The sequence below is a fragment of the Sprattus sprattus genome (genome assembly GCF_963457725.1).
Source record: "Sprattus sprattus genome assembly, chromosome: 11".
In the NCBI taxonomy this organism is placed as follows: Eukaryota; Metazoa; Chordata; class Actinopteri; order Clupeiformes; family Clupeidae; genus Sprattus; species Sprattus sprattus.
The window spans coordinates 28,613,197-28,628,554 of NC_137909.1; the positions used below are offsets into that span (position 1 = coordinate 28,613,197).

General features: G+C 43.2%; 2 protein-coding genes across 2 annotated transcripts in view; both read right to left on the reverse strand.

Moving 5' to 3' along the window:
• Window positions 1-5,247: 5,247 nt before the first annotated feature.
• rxfp3.3a3 (relaxin family peptide receptor 3.3a3) lies at window positions 5,248-6,315 on the reverse strand (the record flags this gene model as incomplete). The annotated part of the gene is made up of 1 exon (XM_080847379.1): window positions 5,248-6,315. One exon carries the CDS (start codon window positions 6,313-6,315, stop codon window positions 5,248-5,250), a length of 1,068 nt encoding a protein of 355 aa, XP_080703505.1.
• A 5,929-nt stretch (window positions 6,316-12,244) lies between these two features.
• Window positions 12,245-15,358, reverse strand: part of pias1b (protein inhibitor of activated STAT, 1b) — a gene marked incomplete at its 5' end in the record, with an annotated part of 39,436 nt that continues 36,322 nt past the window's right edge. Inside the window, 2 exons of the mRNA XM_080847384.1 lie at window positions 12,245-12,762; window positions 13,869-13,909. Coding sequence (XP_080703510.1) covers window positions 12,400-12,762; window positions 13,869-13,909 — 404 coding nt within the window. The 3' untranslated portion in view covers window positions 12,245-12,399. The remainder of the gene's footprint in view (window positions 12,763-13,868; window positions 13,910-15,358) is intronic.

Consider the following 15,358-nt stretch of genomic DNA (forward strand, 5'->3'; position numbering starts at 1 on the left):
CGTCAAAATAACTTAGTTATGTTCAATTAAATATTACACCAGCGATTGCTTTTTTTGATAAAAAAAAATATGGGTTTCAACTGAAATATATAAGTGGCTTCTATATATAATATAACATATAAGAGGAACACATGCAGGTATCCCAGTGCTCCTGAAAGGTGCGATAGTTTTTTTTTGTCTTTTTTAGGTCCAAGAAACTTTAGAATTTTAAAATATGTCTGTGCGTTCTATGAATCCCGGTTTTGTTCTTGTTGTGCCATTAAAATCTGGCAATTATTATTAAATTATTATAATTGCAAGCGAAATACATTGCACAATCGACTATATAGTGTTGCACGATGCCATTAGCTATCACGAAATGATGGGGCTGGCTTGACCATTTTGTCCTGACTGGTAGTCTTCTTTGATTTTGGCCATCTTAATTGACCCTCTGGCAGGGCACAGTCGAGGGAAGACGTGTGGCCACCGACAGAGTAGCGTGGAAAGGACGTCTTCAGCACCCATGTCTGCAGAAGCCGAGGGGGAAATGGCCTGAGCTGATAGTTGTTTTTACCCCAAAATATCAAATATGCTTAATTCTACAAATAGCGTACATTTATTTTAGGACATTTGCCTAGCCAGGCCTAGATAGGTCTAAATATAGCAATTTATAGAGTAGAATACATCAACTATACTAGTAGCCAATTAGTATGCTATGACACCATCATAACTACTGTAACGTAGTTATTATACTTGCATTCTTGAAATTATAATATGTTTTATGTATGTATGATTTGACCTCAAAATGACCCTTTGGTATTTACCCTTACGTGACGAATAGATGTGTCCGTGGACGCATGGGTAGTGTGCATGGACGCATTAGTGATCTAATGTTATTCTAAAGTCTAATGCATTGAAAATTCTAAATTCTAATGCATTGGAGGGAAGGGTCTAATGATGACATCAGACCGCTGCGCAGGACCTTCTGGCAGGACCAGTATAGGCCGTAAGGTGAACACGGTTTTCGTTTCAGCCCGTTCCACTCACTGGCATCTACACAATCTTTAGCTTATAAAAAAGAACGAGTCGTGGTTAGTTACCAAAAAAAAGTTCGTCGCTGATTTTCCAGTCGATTGTCTATATGGCTTTGTTTTATGCAGAACTAGAGACTTCAGAGCGTAATAAGATTTTTGTCGGGAGCCGTGCCACGGTTCGACACGTGATCATGCTACACCAATGAGAAGGCTGCATTTGTCAACAGAATGGAAAAATGGCGGCTCCCGTGTGGTTAGAAACATCGTTAAAGATAGAGGAAAACATCCGAACATCCTCAAAAGTGGGCTAAATTAATTCTAATTAGTGCTGTATAGATAGCCGCGTCCAAGAATAACAATGAGGCAAATATACGATAATGTTATTTTTATGTTAAGTTATTTACATCAAGTTTGACATACGTGGGAATACCCATTACTGAAGATCTTACATGGACTGTGAACACCCACCGAAGAAATCAAGGCAAAGACTGTACTTCCTACATCAGCTGAGGAAGTTCAGCACCATCAGCTGTGTGTCCTGACAGCATCACTTGGTATGGGAACTGTACAGCCTGTGACTGCAGCACCGAATCATCAGAGCATCTCTCCATATTCTGCAGGAGACCTGCAAGAGAAGACCTACCTACCAGCGCCCAAGGTATTGTAAAGGATTCCTAACATCCTGACCATGGACTTTTCAAAACACTGAGGTCAGGCAAACGTCTCTGCTGCTACAAGACCAGAACAGAGAGACTGAGGAGGAGCTTCTTTCCTCAAGCATTCCTTATCCTAAACACACACAATGACTATAAAACATCAATTACACCTTTTTCACACACTGCTCTTTAAACTCCCTCTTGCTATTTATGAAAAATATTTCTTGATCTTTCTTTCTCCACACTCGCACAGAAAAAAACAGTAGTATTTTTATGTATGTGACAAATAAACCTCCATGTATCAATAAAAGGCAGTAATTGTAAATACCAATGACCATCTGTTTGTTCATTCATTAATTCATTCATTCTTCCACAAATGAAAACAACACTAATGAACCATAAAAACACTCTTCATGAAGCATGAAATATGATAAATAAAACTGTACAAAACTGAATAAGAAATAACAGATTAGGGACACTCAGTCCTCACTGTTAGTGTCAGTGTCAGGACAGTTATCTTCCAGTTCCTACAGCAACGACATAGGTCAACTACATGCAACACAATCCTGCAGAAAAACATCTGTCTGTCTCACAGGCACCTTTGCAGCCACAGTGTATCACATGCAAAACACTGTCAGGGGCTGGATTTCTAGTCATCCAGGTGACGTGAAGTTCCCATCCTCTATTTGCCAACCATATCCAGCAGGTGATGGAGCACTTATATTATGTTTGAGACAGGACCTCATTATTGCAGCCTGGTAGTTTGCCCTTTTGCAGTGCTGATGGAGGGCATCAGTGGTAGGGGGAATGGATAATTCTGGCAAGGCTGATGATGTCATACAGAAAGCCTTGAACCTAGCTTTATTTACATTATCAGCAGCCGACTGATCATATAAGTGGCATACATACTGGCAAAGAAATGCAAATGTTGACTGCTCCAAGTTTAAGTTAGTACCTAAACTTTTAAAAGCCTTTAGGTACTCATCTTTCTTACATGCAACAGAAAATGTCTTTCTTTTTCCTTTGCCATAAAAGGCACTTGTGGAGTCACACCCATAGAATGTTTGAATTCCGATCAAGGCTGAACACACACTGGTTCCAAGAGCTGATGACACCTTGGTAATGTCAATGATACATGTCCTGTTGCCAGTCCCTGTGAAAACATATAAAGTGCATGGCAAATCTGTCTGCACACTTACAGCAATGACTGCCACATCTGTAGATGCCAGACAGTGTAGCGGGTTAAAACGGAAACAGGGTTCACCTTACAGCCTATATGAGGATGTGCATGTGTGTGAGTGTGAGTGTGCACACACTGGGCACCTTCACGAGGCTTCTCTCCAGTCTTCTCTTCCACACACACACACACACAAACAGAGTTGAAGACCTTGTAAATGTTTTCCCACATAGTATGTTTTTGCATATGAAAATGCCAGTGAAAATGCCTTTACATATTGTAAACATATAAAAGGTCAGGCACGTTTATGTGGACCTTCCCTGCCATGTACTATCAGGTGACGTTTTAAAGACCCAGCTTGTTTAGAAGTTTTTCCACATGGCATGAGTATCAACATATGTATTTGAGAAGGGCAAACTTCACACTTCAGAATTCAAGCATTTAAGTGGCTTTTCTTCACTTTGCAACCGCTGATGGCATTTCAGACTTGATGTCCTAGTGCAGTGTTTCTCAACCACTGGGCCGTTGCACTTATCATCCTTATTACTACTGTATTTTGTTCTGTGTCTTATTGATATAATGTATTTAACCCTTATTTAATGTTAATCACAATTACAAACGAGGGTCTGACAGGGCTTACAATTAGGTGTGAGTGCTCCAGATCAATGAGGAAAAGTCAACCCCCTCGCTGGATTTCTAAAGTTGGGATGATTATTGTATTTCTGTAAGTGTGTGTGTGTGTGGGAGAGAGAGAATCTGGGAGTGGAGCTGTAATGTTATAGGGGAATGAGGGTTTATTGTTGTGAATGAAATCTCACCTGTGAGTGTGTGTGCGTGTGTAGGCTATGTGTCGATGTGGAGTGAAATGTGTGTGTAGCCTACTGTATGTGGGGTGTGTGTGTTTGTATGTGGAGTGTGTGTGTGGTTGTTGCCACCTTAAGTTTTTGCCCATTTTCTTAAATCCATAGTGTCAAAGTTAGTTAAACTCGCAGGCAAACATAGTTTTTGCAGGGGCAGTGAACCAGCTCAAGGATCACCTTTGGAGCTGGTGGAAGTGACATCCAGAGTCATAATTCTTGTCTTTGTTCATCTGTCAGACGATGTCATCATTTCTTTGTGATTTCTAAGAAATGCTCATGAGTTCTTACAATGTTGCATGGAATTGCTTGTGTATCATCTAAGCCTATGATTTCTCATAGTTAAGATCACCTCAGCTGACGTAGGAAGTACAGTCTTTGCCTTGATTTCTTCGGTGGGTATTCCCATGTATGTCAAACTTGATGTAAATGACTTAACATAAAAATAACATCATCGTATATTTGCCTCATTGTTATTCTTGGACGCGGCTATCTATACAGCACTAATTAGAATTAATTTAGCCCACTTTTGAGGATGTTCGGATGTTTTCCTCTATCTTTAACGATGTTTCTAACCACACGGGAGCCGCCATTTTTCCATTCTGTTGACAAATGCAGCCTTCTCATTGGTGTAGCATGATCACGTGTCGAACCGTGGCACGGCTCCCGACAAAAATCTTATTACGCTCTGAAGTCTCTAGTTCTGCATAAAACAAAGCCATATAGACAATCGACTGGAAAATCAGCGACGAACTTTTTTTTGGTAACTAACCACGACTCGTTCTTTTTTTATAAGCTAAAGATTGTGTAGATGCCAGTGAGTGGAACGGGATTCGTTTTCTAAAGGACTTTTCGTGCTTCACCTTGCGGCCTAGTAGTTGGGTCTGGAGTTTCCCTAAAAGTCTCGGTGTTTTTTTTCCCTCAATAGGAGGTTGAATTAGCCAACCTTATTCCTGTTTTCTTTTAAGGAATAAACACTGACGAAGACGTTTATCAGAAGTATGCTTATATGGCGTAAACACATTATTATTGAAATAGGTTTCCAAGTCAGTACCGTGATGGAGATTTAAATTGCTAAAGGCTCTTGGCTTGCTCACACGCATGCACGCTCACACTCATCTAAACAAACACACACACACACACACACACACACACACACACACACACTCACAGAAAGACTGAGATTGGGTCAGAAAGAGATCGGTAGCGAGACAGGATGGACTTGAGTTTTAATATAATAATTAATTCAGTTTGACAACATTCATTATAACTTCGGCACGCATTAGAACGGATCAAATCTTGAGTAATCGTTTGTGGATGCTTACTTAAGTGACCTATTGGTACATCAAAGGTCTCATCATGCAACCAATTAGCAATATCATCCAAAAGCACAGGATCAAATATGCACACTGGAATTGCAACAAGAGAGAGCTTCTCATCTTTACATGACATTACATTTTTTTAAAATATGGAAATTAGACACAATGACCAATACAGTAAGCAATTTCGTATGGTACAACACATTTAGGTGAAGTCTTTAGTCCCTAATGGACAACCTGTCGCGAGTCCCTCGCCGGTAAAGAGTTCTCATTGGAGCCAGGAGTTAAATAGAGCACGAGGTGTTTCAGCTTCTTCCTGAACTCCCTCCTTGTCAGGCAGTATATGAAGGGATTTAAACAGCTGTTTGTGTGCGCAAGGCAAACGGTTGCAGGAAAAATGTAGGTATGCACAACGTAGTATGCCTCATCCCAGTAGACAACATTAAGTTTGACCAGCACTCCCCACAGCGTAATGGCATGGTTGGGCATCCAGCACAGAAAGAAAGCCGCAACGACAATGGTGACAGATTTGGTGACATGCAGTTTCCTTCTTGACGCGTTGTTATTCATGCTTCGCTTTTTCACGAACCTCACCAGTAGTAAGTAGCTTACGCACAATATTAACATAGGTAAAACGAAGGCGATCAGGAGTTTCTGGAGGTGGTACATTGCGAGCCAGTACTGTCCACCAGGAAACTTTAACAGGCACAGTTTCTCCCCTGCGATGTTGGTCACCGTGGAAAAGATGGATGTTGGCGCGGTGGCAAGAGTGGCGACGGCCCACATCAAAGCGCACACCCATTTAACGGAACACAGTGGTTTACACGAGTGGCTCTTAGTGGATGACGCCACTTGCCAATACCGTGATATGCTCATAGCAGTGAGAAAGAAAACACTGGCGTACATGTTCATTACTGTCACAGACAAAATAATTTTGCACATGGCGTCTCCAAACGGCCAGCTGAAATCCAGAGCGATATCCACTGCCCAGAATGGCAAAGTCAAAACAAACTGAAAGTCCGTTATAGCCAAGTTGAATATAAAATAGTTTAAAGTGGAACTCTTTCTCCCTCGTTTGAGTTTGATCAAAAAAAAGACCAGTAGGTTGCCCACTAGACCTACTGCGCACACGACGGAATAGACTACGGATATCACAATTCTTAGGACCGGACTCCTGTCCGCGGAAACGTCGATGTCCTCGGCACTTCCATACCTGTCCTCATCCCTCAGTGACATGTTCAGAGTGCTGTTCGTGATCCCCATATCCCTCATCCACTCTGTAAAACGATCCATTGCTTCACAGGTGAGCGCAGCGGGAAGATGACCTTTAGTGGATACAGTAAAGTTTCTTGGTCCAGCTTATAATGCTCCCCCACCGAAGAGGCGCGCATCTCTTCCTTACAGCAAGACGGTGTGTGCATCAAGTGAGAGGACTGGTTGAGTATTTAAGAGGGGCGTCTCACTTTAGCCCACCCTACTTGTGCGCGGATTGGCCATGTTTATTTGACGGGTGTAGGGGTTGTGTTAGTTAGATAAAGCATGCTTCGGGCTTTCGTGTTATCCATGGCATGAAAGCTGGAGCCCGCTGAGCATTGTTGAAGTGGATCATATGAATGTGTAATGCACAAGCCTACACGGCATGCAATTCCTCACTCTTCGTGCACATTACAAATAAAGAAAGGTTTCTACTGAATGCTTCTATAGCCAAGCACACACTGTACCTGCCTGCCTGTCAACCCTGATTCACCAGTCTCATACTTCACATTTAAATGAAAACACTAGAATTTTCCACATATACCTAAGGCTATTATCGTTTTTTGATGTGTACTCTCCGTATCACTAATTTAAGTTTTCTTTCCAAACGTGACCGAAATATGAATTATTACTCAAAACCCTCTTTCTTCCTTTAATAAGTGGTAGATGCACATTATTCACCCACCACCACCACCACCAGCAGCAGCAGCAACCCTCATCCCAATCAATCAAATAATTACAAAGCCCTTGATTAGCTGAACAAGACGCGCTATGCTGATGAGGAATGGCATTAGTGGGCTCAGTTAGATACGGCGAGCAGGGGCAGCTGCAGGAAGCCGGAACAACAGGAGTGTGACTGGCTGGCCTCTTCTCCGTCTCTGGCTGGCCTCTGCATAGGGCCTCTGCGCTTCCTTACCAGGGCTCAGGTCAAGACTTCCGCTATGAGCTCTTTCATGGTTGTGTACCTTAGGTCAATATGTAAAACGTTAAACCTTTGTTTCTTTCCAATATTATGTGTGCGTCTGTGTGGGCACTTTTGAAACACTTTATCTGAGAAATATACGGTCATATCAGCCTCTCGTTGCTGTCGTATGACTTCAAACATCATTGCACATTCATAACCAATCTACCCCAGTCAAGGATGACAGTTCTCAACGGCTTTTTGTGACAGTGTTTTATTTAATTTTATCTCTCAACATAATGAGAACATTAATTGTGTTCTTCAAATGTGACCAAAACACGATATAATTTTGACCTGCTGATCCTCCGTAGTCATTGTTCCATTGGTTTGGATGTATGGTTTGGGTTGTAGGCTACTCATCCCAAAATCATGTGATGACAAAGGTCAAGTGGCCTTTATTGACCAGCAATGGTGGCCCCAGACATGTTTTTCTGCCGGTGCCATGGGGTAGCTTGGCGTTTTAGCGAGGGTGTTATAAAAATGTGGGTGATAGATAGACTATGTGTCACATGGTTCTCTACTACAACATCTCCCAACATCGTCTATCATCTGTTTACATGTTTATTTCTGAAGCGTCTTTGGGGTCCATGAAAAGCGCTAAACAAACCGATTGTATCGTATCTCTATCTAGGCTACTTCCGACGGACGCACACATCTGCGACAGTCACTCACAAAACCCATACAGCATGTTTTAGAGTCCGCAATTACAAATACTTACCTTAAAACACTTGTGGTAGTGAGTGAGGGTTAAAGTTGGGCGCCAGGTGACCACTACCATGTTAGACATAGTAAAATGAATCTTGAAATAGCAGATAGAATTAACTAAAACAGTCAAAGAGTCAGAAATGCGTTAAAAAGGTATATATTATTTCAGTTCACAATCATCAATAATTACATAGAACCGTATGTATAGCTAGCACACAGACATACTGCTTGTCCTAGGCTAAAGAGTCTGATTTTTTTTTAAGGCAGCTCCAAAAAAAGATTTTAAAAAGGAGAATATACTGGCTATAGCACTGTTGACGGAGAGGCCAGTATTTGAGATTAGCTTGTTTCCTTAATCTCTGATCTCTCATTATCATGTTCATTTTATGATTTAGTGCTGTAAATGACTTACATATTGGTCCTTTGGGGCTTTGCCTCACAGGGAGCTTTTCTATTTGAGATTTGTTTTTGAGGGATTGATCATTTGCCTGTTTTGCATCCTGCAAGTGTCTCAACTCCCATAAAGCTGCAGAGGTTCTGCTATGAGGGTCACAGTGGAAGCCTAGGAAGGCTAGGGTGGTTCGTCAGCTAATCCAGCATCTAGTTGGCTACCTACACAGGTGACTTGTAGACCTACAACTTTGCATGAACTACATGACAGTTATATCTTGGCTTGCTGGATAGTCACAGGGGACTACATTAGTTATCTTGGCTTGCTGCCAAAGCCCTAAGTTGGATTTTGAACACTGAACACCTGGTGTGTGTGTGTGTGTGTGTGTGTGTGTGTGTGTGTGTGTGTCAAGGCCCTAACTTGGATTTTGAATACTGAACACCGGGAGTGTGTGTGTGAAACTCTGAATCAATTTAATTTGCCTGTTTTGCATCCTTCAATGTCAATGTAACCTGTGTTGTGTAGACAAGCACAGTCCCGCACCAGACTACAATTCACAACCTTGGGCATGGGCGGCGGGCGTGCTAGCTAGGAGGCTTAAACCCATGCACAGGTGCTCCTAAGACACAACTTTGGATAATCAATGCAAATGCAGTGACATTTAGAACATTGTTTACACCCTTCCCTTTTAACTCACAAACAAGCACAAAATATACTTCCATGAGATCTAAGGCTCATCTCAATAAATATATATATATATTTAAATCCGTTGTATATTCAGGCTATGACACATCTGTAAAAAGTGGTGCAGTCTGAATACTTTCCTATGCCACCGTCTGCTATCGTGTCTTATGACTTCAGACTCTCAGTCTGTCTCGTTGTTTTGTGACCATGACAAAAAAGTACTTTGAACTCTGTTACACCTTGAGACAGTCATGCATGAAGCTGCAGTTCCCATGATGTGCACTTGAGGTAGTATGGAGCTTTTTCTCACCTGATTACACTTGATTTGCTGCAAAAGCTGGAAATGGTCAGCAGCCATTGGTCCAAGTTTTGACACTACTGTCTTAATAAGTGATCAATACCTGTTGGCCACTGGTCCTCTGCATCACTCATGTGTAATTTATGATTCATTCAGTGAAGATAGTCAACTTTATCATCTAACCATATGTACACTTGTAAATGACTTTTTATGGGTGCTATAAAAAGTGAAAGGGTTTTTAGATCCTTTCCTAAGCACATATTTCAGGTTCAAAAGGGTTTTGAAAGGGAGTAGTTGACGTCATTAAACCAACCAAATGGATCCATTCAGTAGTGTCCCAGTGCAATCAGATCATCTCCTGTCATGCAACTTGTGTTCCTGCTGGTAGTTCTACCAGAACTGTAAGTTTTAATTGAGGCAGGAAGGTTGTTATGAAGTATTTCTAGTAATCAGAAGGTTACTAGTTCGATTCCCTGTCGAAGCATCCTTGAGCAAGACACTGAACCCCTAATTGCTCCTGATGTGCAGTGTGCCATCAGTGTAAATGTAAAAATGTGTATACATCCCTGTAAGTTGCTTTGGATAAAAGCGTCTGATAAATGACTAAAAATGTCTCAAATAGTGTGATATTCCAGTTAAGGAAGAGAAGGAAAGTAATACCATACAATGTGGTTTTTTCTTCTTTCTTTTATGTGTTTTAATTTTCAACACAGAATCAAAACGGAAACAGCATGGCAGACAGCGGAAATGGAAGGACGTCTGAACCCCTGACAGACCAAGACCAAGTGAGACCAAAGTGAAACCAAAAAAAAAAAAAAAATGTAATACAAAAGCAATAGAGCTCTTTAAATAATTATATAATTACGAAAGAAATGACATGTACGATAACAACAACAACACATACTTATCAAACAAAAATGTAAAAATAGGTAGATAAAATAAATTAAAATTTTGTACACAAGAAAAAGAATATTATAATTATAATAATAAGAAGAAGAAGAAAAAGAAGAAAGTAAGAACCAACCAATCTACTGAAGCTGTAACTTCATCACAAGAACTCTGGGCCGAGTCTGTAACCCCCTCCCCCCTCCCCCCTCCCAGGCCTAATTAGCATCCGTTAGCTCATAGCGCCAAGTGATCAAATAAACTAGGGTTTAGAGGAAGTTCCTGTGTAAGATATGAAGAAATAACAGTACACACTCCCCCCCCTCCCCTCTCTAGAAATATAAGCGATCCAATGACCTTTGAACTTTGACAGGACACACAAACGTGAGCCAGAATGAGCCATGAAATTTTGAGTGGCTTTGAGATGCGGAGAAGCCCGCTGCTGTAAATTCTGGAATTATTCAGCGTGCGTTAAACTTGCTTCGATAGTGAGGGGGATTTAAAAAAACACATTCAATCTTTGAATTAAATCCCACAGAGATGGAAAAGTCAAGGGCATTTAGTCTCCTGGCAAGGTGTCTCTCCAACGGACCTCATCATCCAGAAGACTTCTGATCAGGCGACGGCAGGGACAGCTAAACCAGCTGCTCCTGCGGAATATCAAGCTAATAATTGGAGGGGAAGCCTGGAGGTGTTCCTATTGGAGGAAACGGAGATTTAAAAATAGACTCCTTCCATGGCCGTCTCCCTATTGGAGGAACCAGAGATCTAGAATCAGCCTCTTTCCATGGCTGTCTCCCTATTGGGGGAACCGGAAATCTAGATTCAGCCTCCTTACATGGCCGTCTCCCTATTGGAGGAACCAGAGATCTAGAATCAGCCTCCTTCCATGGCCGTCTCCCTATTGGAGGAACCCCAAGCACTCATAGGCAAACGACAAAATTAGAATTTTTTTCTACTTTTTTTTTTTTAAACCTCGCAGAATGTCCTCCAGCTCGTAGCCTGGCAACTATTCCTCAACCTTGCGTGAAAAAATACTGATTCATACGTTTGGTCAGGAGAAACATCACAATTTCGACATATCTGTTTGTTTCTACAAGCCTTCAGGTCATGTGAGCTAAACTGATGGTTTGGAGGGAATCTTAACATTAATTAATTAATTAGTTAATAATTGATGGCATTGAGCATCCACATGAGCTTCATCTTTCGGTTTAAATCAAACAACATTTTAAAAACAAGTCCTGTTTTTTTTCCCCTTCAGGACAGATTTGAGAGACAAGATCCTTTGCGGTGAGGGGTACGAGAGAAAGGGGAAGCAATAAGCACAGTACTCGGTGCGTTTTCTAAAGGCTAGACTCTGCGATGGCAAACAGTGAGGAATGCTCTTGCACTGCGTACGTCTCTACACGTCTTAAAAGCGTCATAAATAATCGTCACGGAAAAGAAAGTTGAAATACGTTTACTGACCCTGTCCTTCCCTCGCTCCTAAACCCTCAGCTGATTCGGAGGTCTGTTGATGGTTTCAAACGGAGACAGAAGAATAAAACGGTGAATGGTGAATGCATGATTGTGAAGTGATTCTGAAGTGGAGTTATATACCAAAACCAAAAGAGTATAAAAGGGATCATTCTATAATAAAGGGACAACACAGATCTGTGAAGAAAAACACACACACACACACACATCTCCACTGTCCACGAGGGGAAAAGTCCAAATAAAGTCACCCTCAGGACAGTCGTGTCGTACGTTTTCTGTGTTTTTTTTTTTCTTAATATATACTTATATATATATATTTATATATATGTACAAAAGTAAAACTGAAAATATATTTCTCTTCTCTGTACACAGTATTATTTTTTTCCTCTTCGCCTGTCCTCCTCCTCCTCCTCCTCCTCCTCCTCCTCCTCCTCTTCGTCTTGTATACAAAAGGGCGTTTAGATTCTCTTTCAACTCCCTGACCTTTCAGTCCTCTGTTGAAAAAAAAAAAAAAGACTTCTTGTCCAGGTTCACTACACACACACACTCTCACGCGCACGCACACACACACACACACACACACACACCCACACACACACACACCCACACACACTCGCTCTTTCTCTCTCAGTGCTCTCCTCTGTCCACTGCAGGCTAGTCTCTGTGAAGAGGGAGGTCAGCGTATGGTGGTGGTGGGGGTGGGGTGGGGGGGGGGTGGGGGGGTCAGTCCAGTGAGATGACATCAGGGAGGGCGCCGTACATGACGGCTGCTGCCGCGTCGTTCCTGGCGGTTGCCGAGAGCGACGATAGCGACGAGCTGTGGGCGTGGCCGCTGCCTCCGCTCTCCCTCAGGCCGCCGGGCGACACCAGGCCGCTGCTGCTGCCACTGCTGCTGCTGCCGCTGTTCCCATTGGTCAGCGCCGAGCCCAGGCCCGCCCCTCCGGCCGTGGAGACTGCGCCTGATTGGTCCAGGAACAGCTGGGAGGAGGTGTAGGGCAGGAAGCGGTTCATGAGCAGCTCGTGCTCCTCCGGAGACGTCGCCGAGGCCGAGGCTGCTGCTGCCGCCGCCATCACCATGTTATAATGCTGTGGAGAGAGAGATGGAGAGAGAGAGAGAGAGAGAGAGAGAGAGAGAGAGAGAGAGAGAGAGAGAGAGGGAGAGAGAGACAGGGAGAAAGAGAGAGAGGAGGGAGAGAGAGAGAGAGAGAGAGGAGAGAGAGAGACAGGGAGAGAGACAGACAGAGAGAGAGAGAGAGAGAGAGAGAGAGAGACAGGGAGAAAGAGAGAGAGAGGAGGGGAGAGAGAGGGGAGGGGAGAGAGAGAGGGAGGCAGAGAGAGATAAAGAGAGATAAAGAGCCACACACACAGAGATAGGACAGAGACACACACACACACACACACACACACACACACACACAGGGAAAGACACACACACAGAGATAGGACAGAGATAGAGACACACACACAGAGATGGGACAGAGATAGAGACACACACACACACACACACACACACACACAGATAGAGAGACACACACACACAGATAGGACAGAGATAGAGACACAGAGTGAGAGAGATTGAGTTAGTTTTGGTCTCCATTTATAGTGTACAGTATTGATTATGGCCCAGCGTCTTAGTGGAGTAGGAGGGTACAGGATGAAGGCTGAAAGCTTTCTGTCATGAGGCCTGTAGGAGCCCACGCCATAGGAGCCACTTACGATTACTGATAATGGCAGGGTCACACACACACACACACACACACACACACACACACACACACACACACACACACACACACACACACACACACACACACACACACACACACACACACACACACATAATGACAGGGTCACACACACACACACACACACACACACAGGTAATGACAGGGTCACATTACACACTATGGGGCTACATGACATCAAAGATACATCTTTATATGTCTATGCATGACATGGCTCCATGGCCACGCTTCCATCTCCTGGTAGCTTTGTCTTTTCTCTCCCCGATCCACGGAGGAAAAGGAAGAGACACACACACACACACACACACACACACACACACACACACACAGAGATAGAGACAGAGAGAGAGACAGAGAGAAAGACAGAGGAACCCGTGGAAAAGGAAGCCCCGTGCAACACTGCCCCCTAGCTGCCACACAAGCCGTGACAGCAGCCCCTCCGCTTACCTGATTGTCGCTCTGTAAGAAGGAGTGAAAGAAATTCAAATCTGTTGACAGAAAGAGGAAAAAAAAGACTTCAATTATACACTGCAGACTGACACACAGAGAGGTGATTCAGAGAGGTTACAGACACAGGTGAGAACCAACAGTTTAGGTTTTTTTTTTCTTTGCAGAAAAATAAAAACTGCGTGGATCCTTAGATCTTTTTTGCTTTTGCTACTTTGCACTCTGACGTCTGGCAGCATAATGTCAGTACGTGAGCTAGGCTGTGTTAAAACACGGCTTACTGGGCCCCTTGCTTTTAGCATTAGAACATGTATGATCATCACATTAAGTTCCACCCACAGGTTCCAGAGCAATGGACATTTCTAGAAAGTTCTAGAACTGTTCATCGCCCTGGAACCTGTGGGTGGAACTTAGAGTGTTGATGGTCTGTCATAATTCTAATGTTAAAAGCAAGGGGCCCAGTTTTACTTCTGGAGGCAGAAATAAAGGGAGAAATATTTCTTCAGACAAAACAAATGTAGAAACTGCTTGCCATAAAGTATAGATACAGGCCTGTATTTCAAAATGAATACCAAATTTAGCCATGTAGAATGTATCGTTTCCAAGTACCCAATTTAAGTCTATACACACACTTTGGTTTAAATTCATATTTTAATCAGCGGAGCAGGTCCTTGCAGCCAAGTGAACATAGTGGAATCATTTCCAGCGTAATGAGAATGCCTGCCAAGTCATCTCTGGAATGTTTTGAAAGCTAAACTGTTTATATCCAACTAGTGGGGAAACAAGCCAAAACACAAGCATGTACACACACACACACACACACAGTCATATACACACACACACACACAGTCATATATACACACACACACACAGGCACACACACACGCACACAGGCACACACACACAAAACAGAGGATAATATTTATATTCAGGATGCCCTTTGGCTCTTAGCCCCTCGGCCTGTGATGATGTCGTGTGATGTGTGTCTGTGGCGTACCCAGCTCGCTGGCTGTGCACGGGGTAGAAGTGGCTGTAGTCCTGGATGTGTGTGTGTGTATGTGTGTGTATGTGTGTGTATGTGGCGTACCCAGTTCGCTGTGCGCAGGGTAGAAGTGTCGGTAGTCCTGGATATGCGTGCGTGTGTGTGTGTGTGTGTGTGTGTGTGTGTGTGTAGGGCGTACCCAGCTTGCTGTGCGCGGGGTAGAAGTGTCGGTAGTCCTGGATGAGGGGTGTGAGTGTGTGTGTGTGTGTGTGAGTGTGTGTGTGTGTGTGTGTGTGTGTTGTGTGTGTATGTGTGTGTGGCGTACCCAGCTCGCTGTGCGCGGGGTAGAAGTGTCGGTAGTCCTGAAAGAGGTGTGTGTGTGTGTGTGTGTGTGTGTGTGTGTGTCGTACCCAGTTCGCTGTGCACGGGGTAGAAGTGTCGGTAGTCCTGGATGAGGGGTGTGTGTATGTGTGTGTGTGTGTGTGTGTGTCGTACCCAGTTTGCTGTG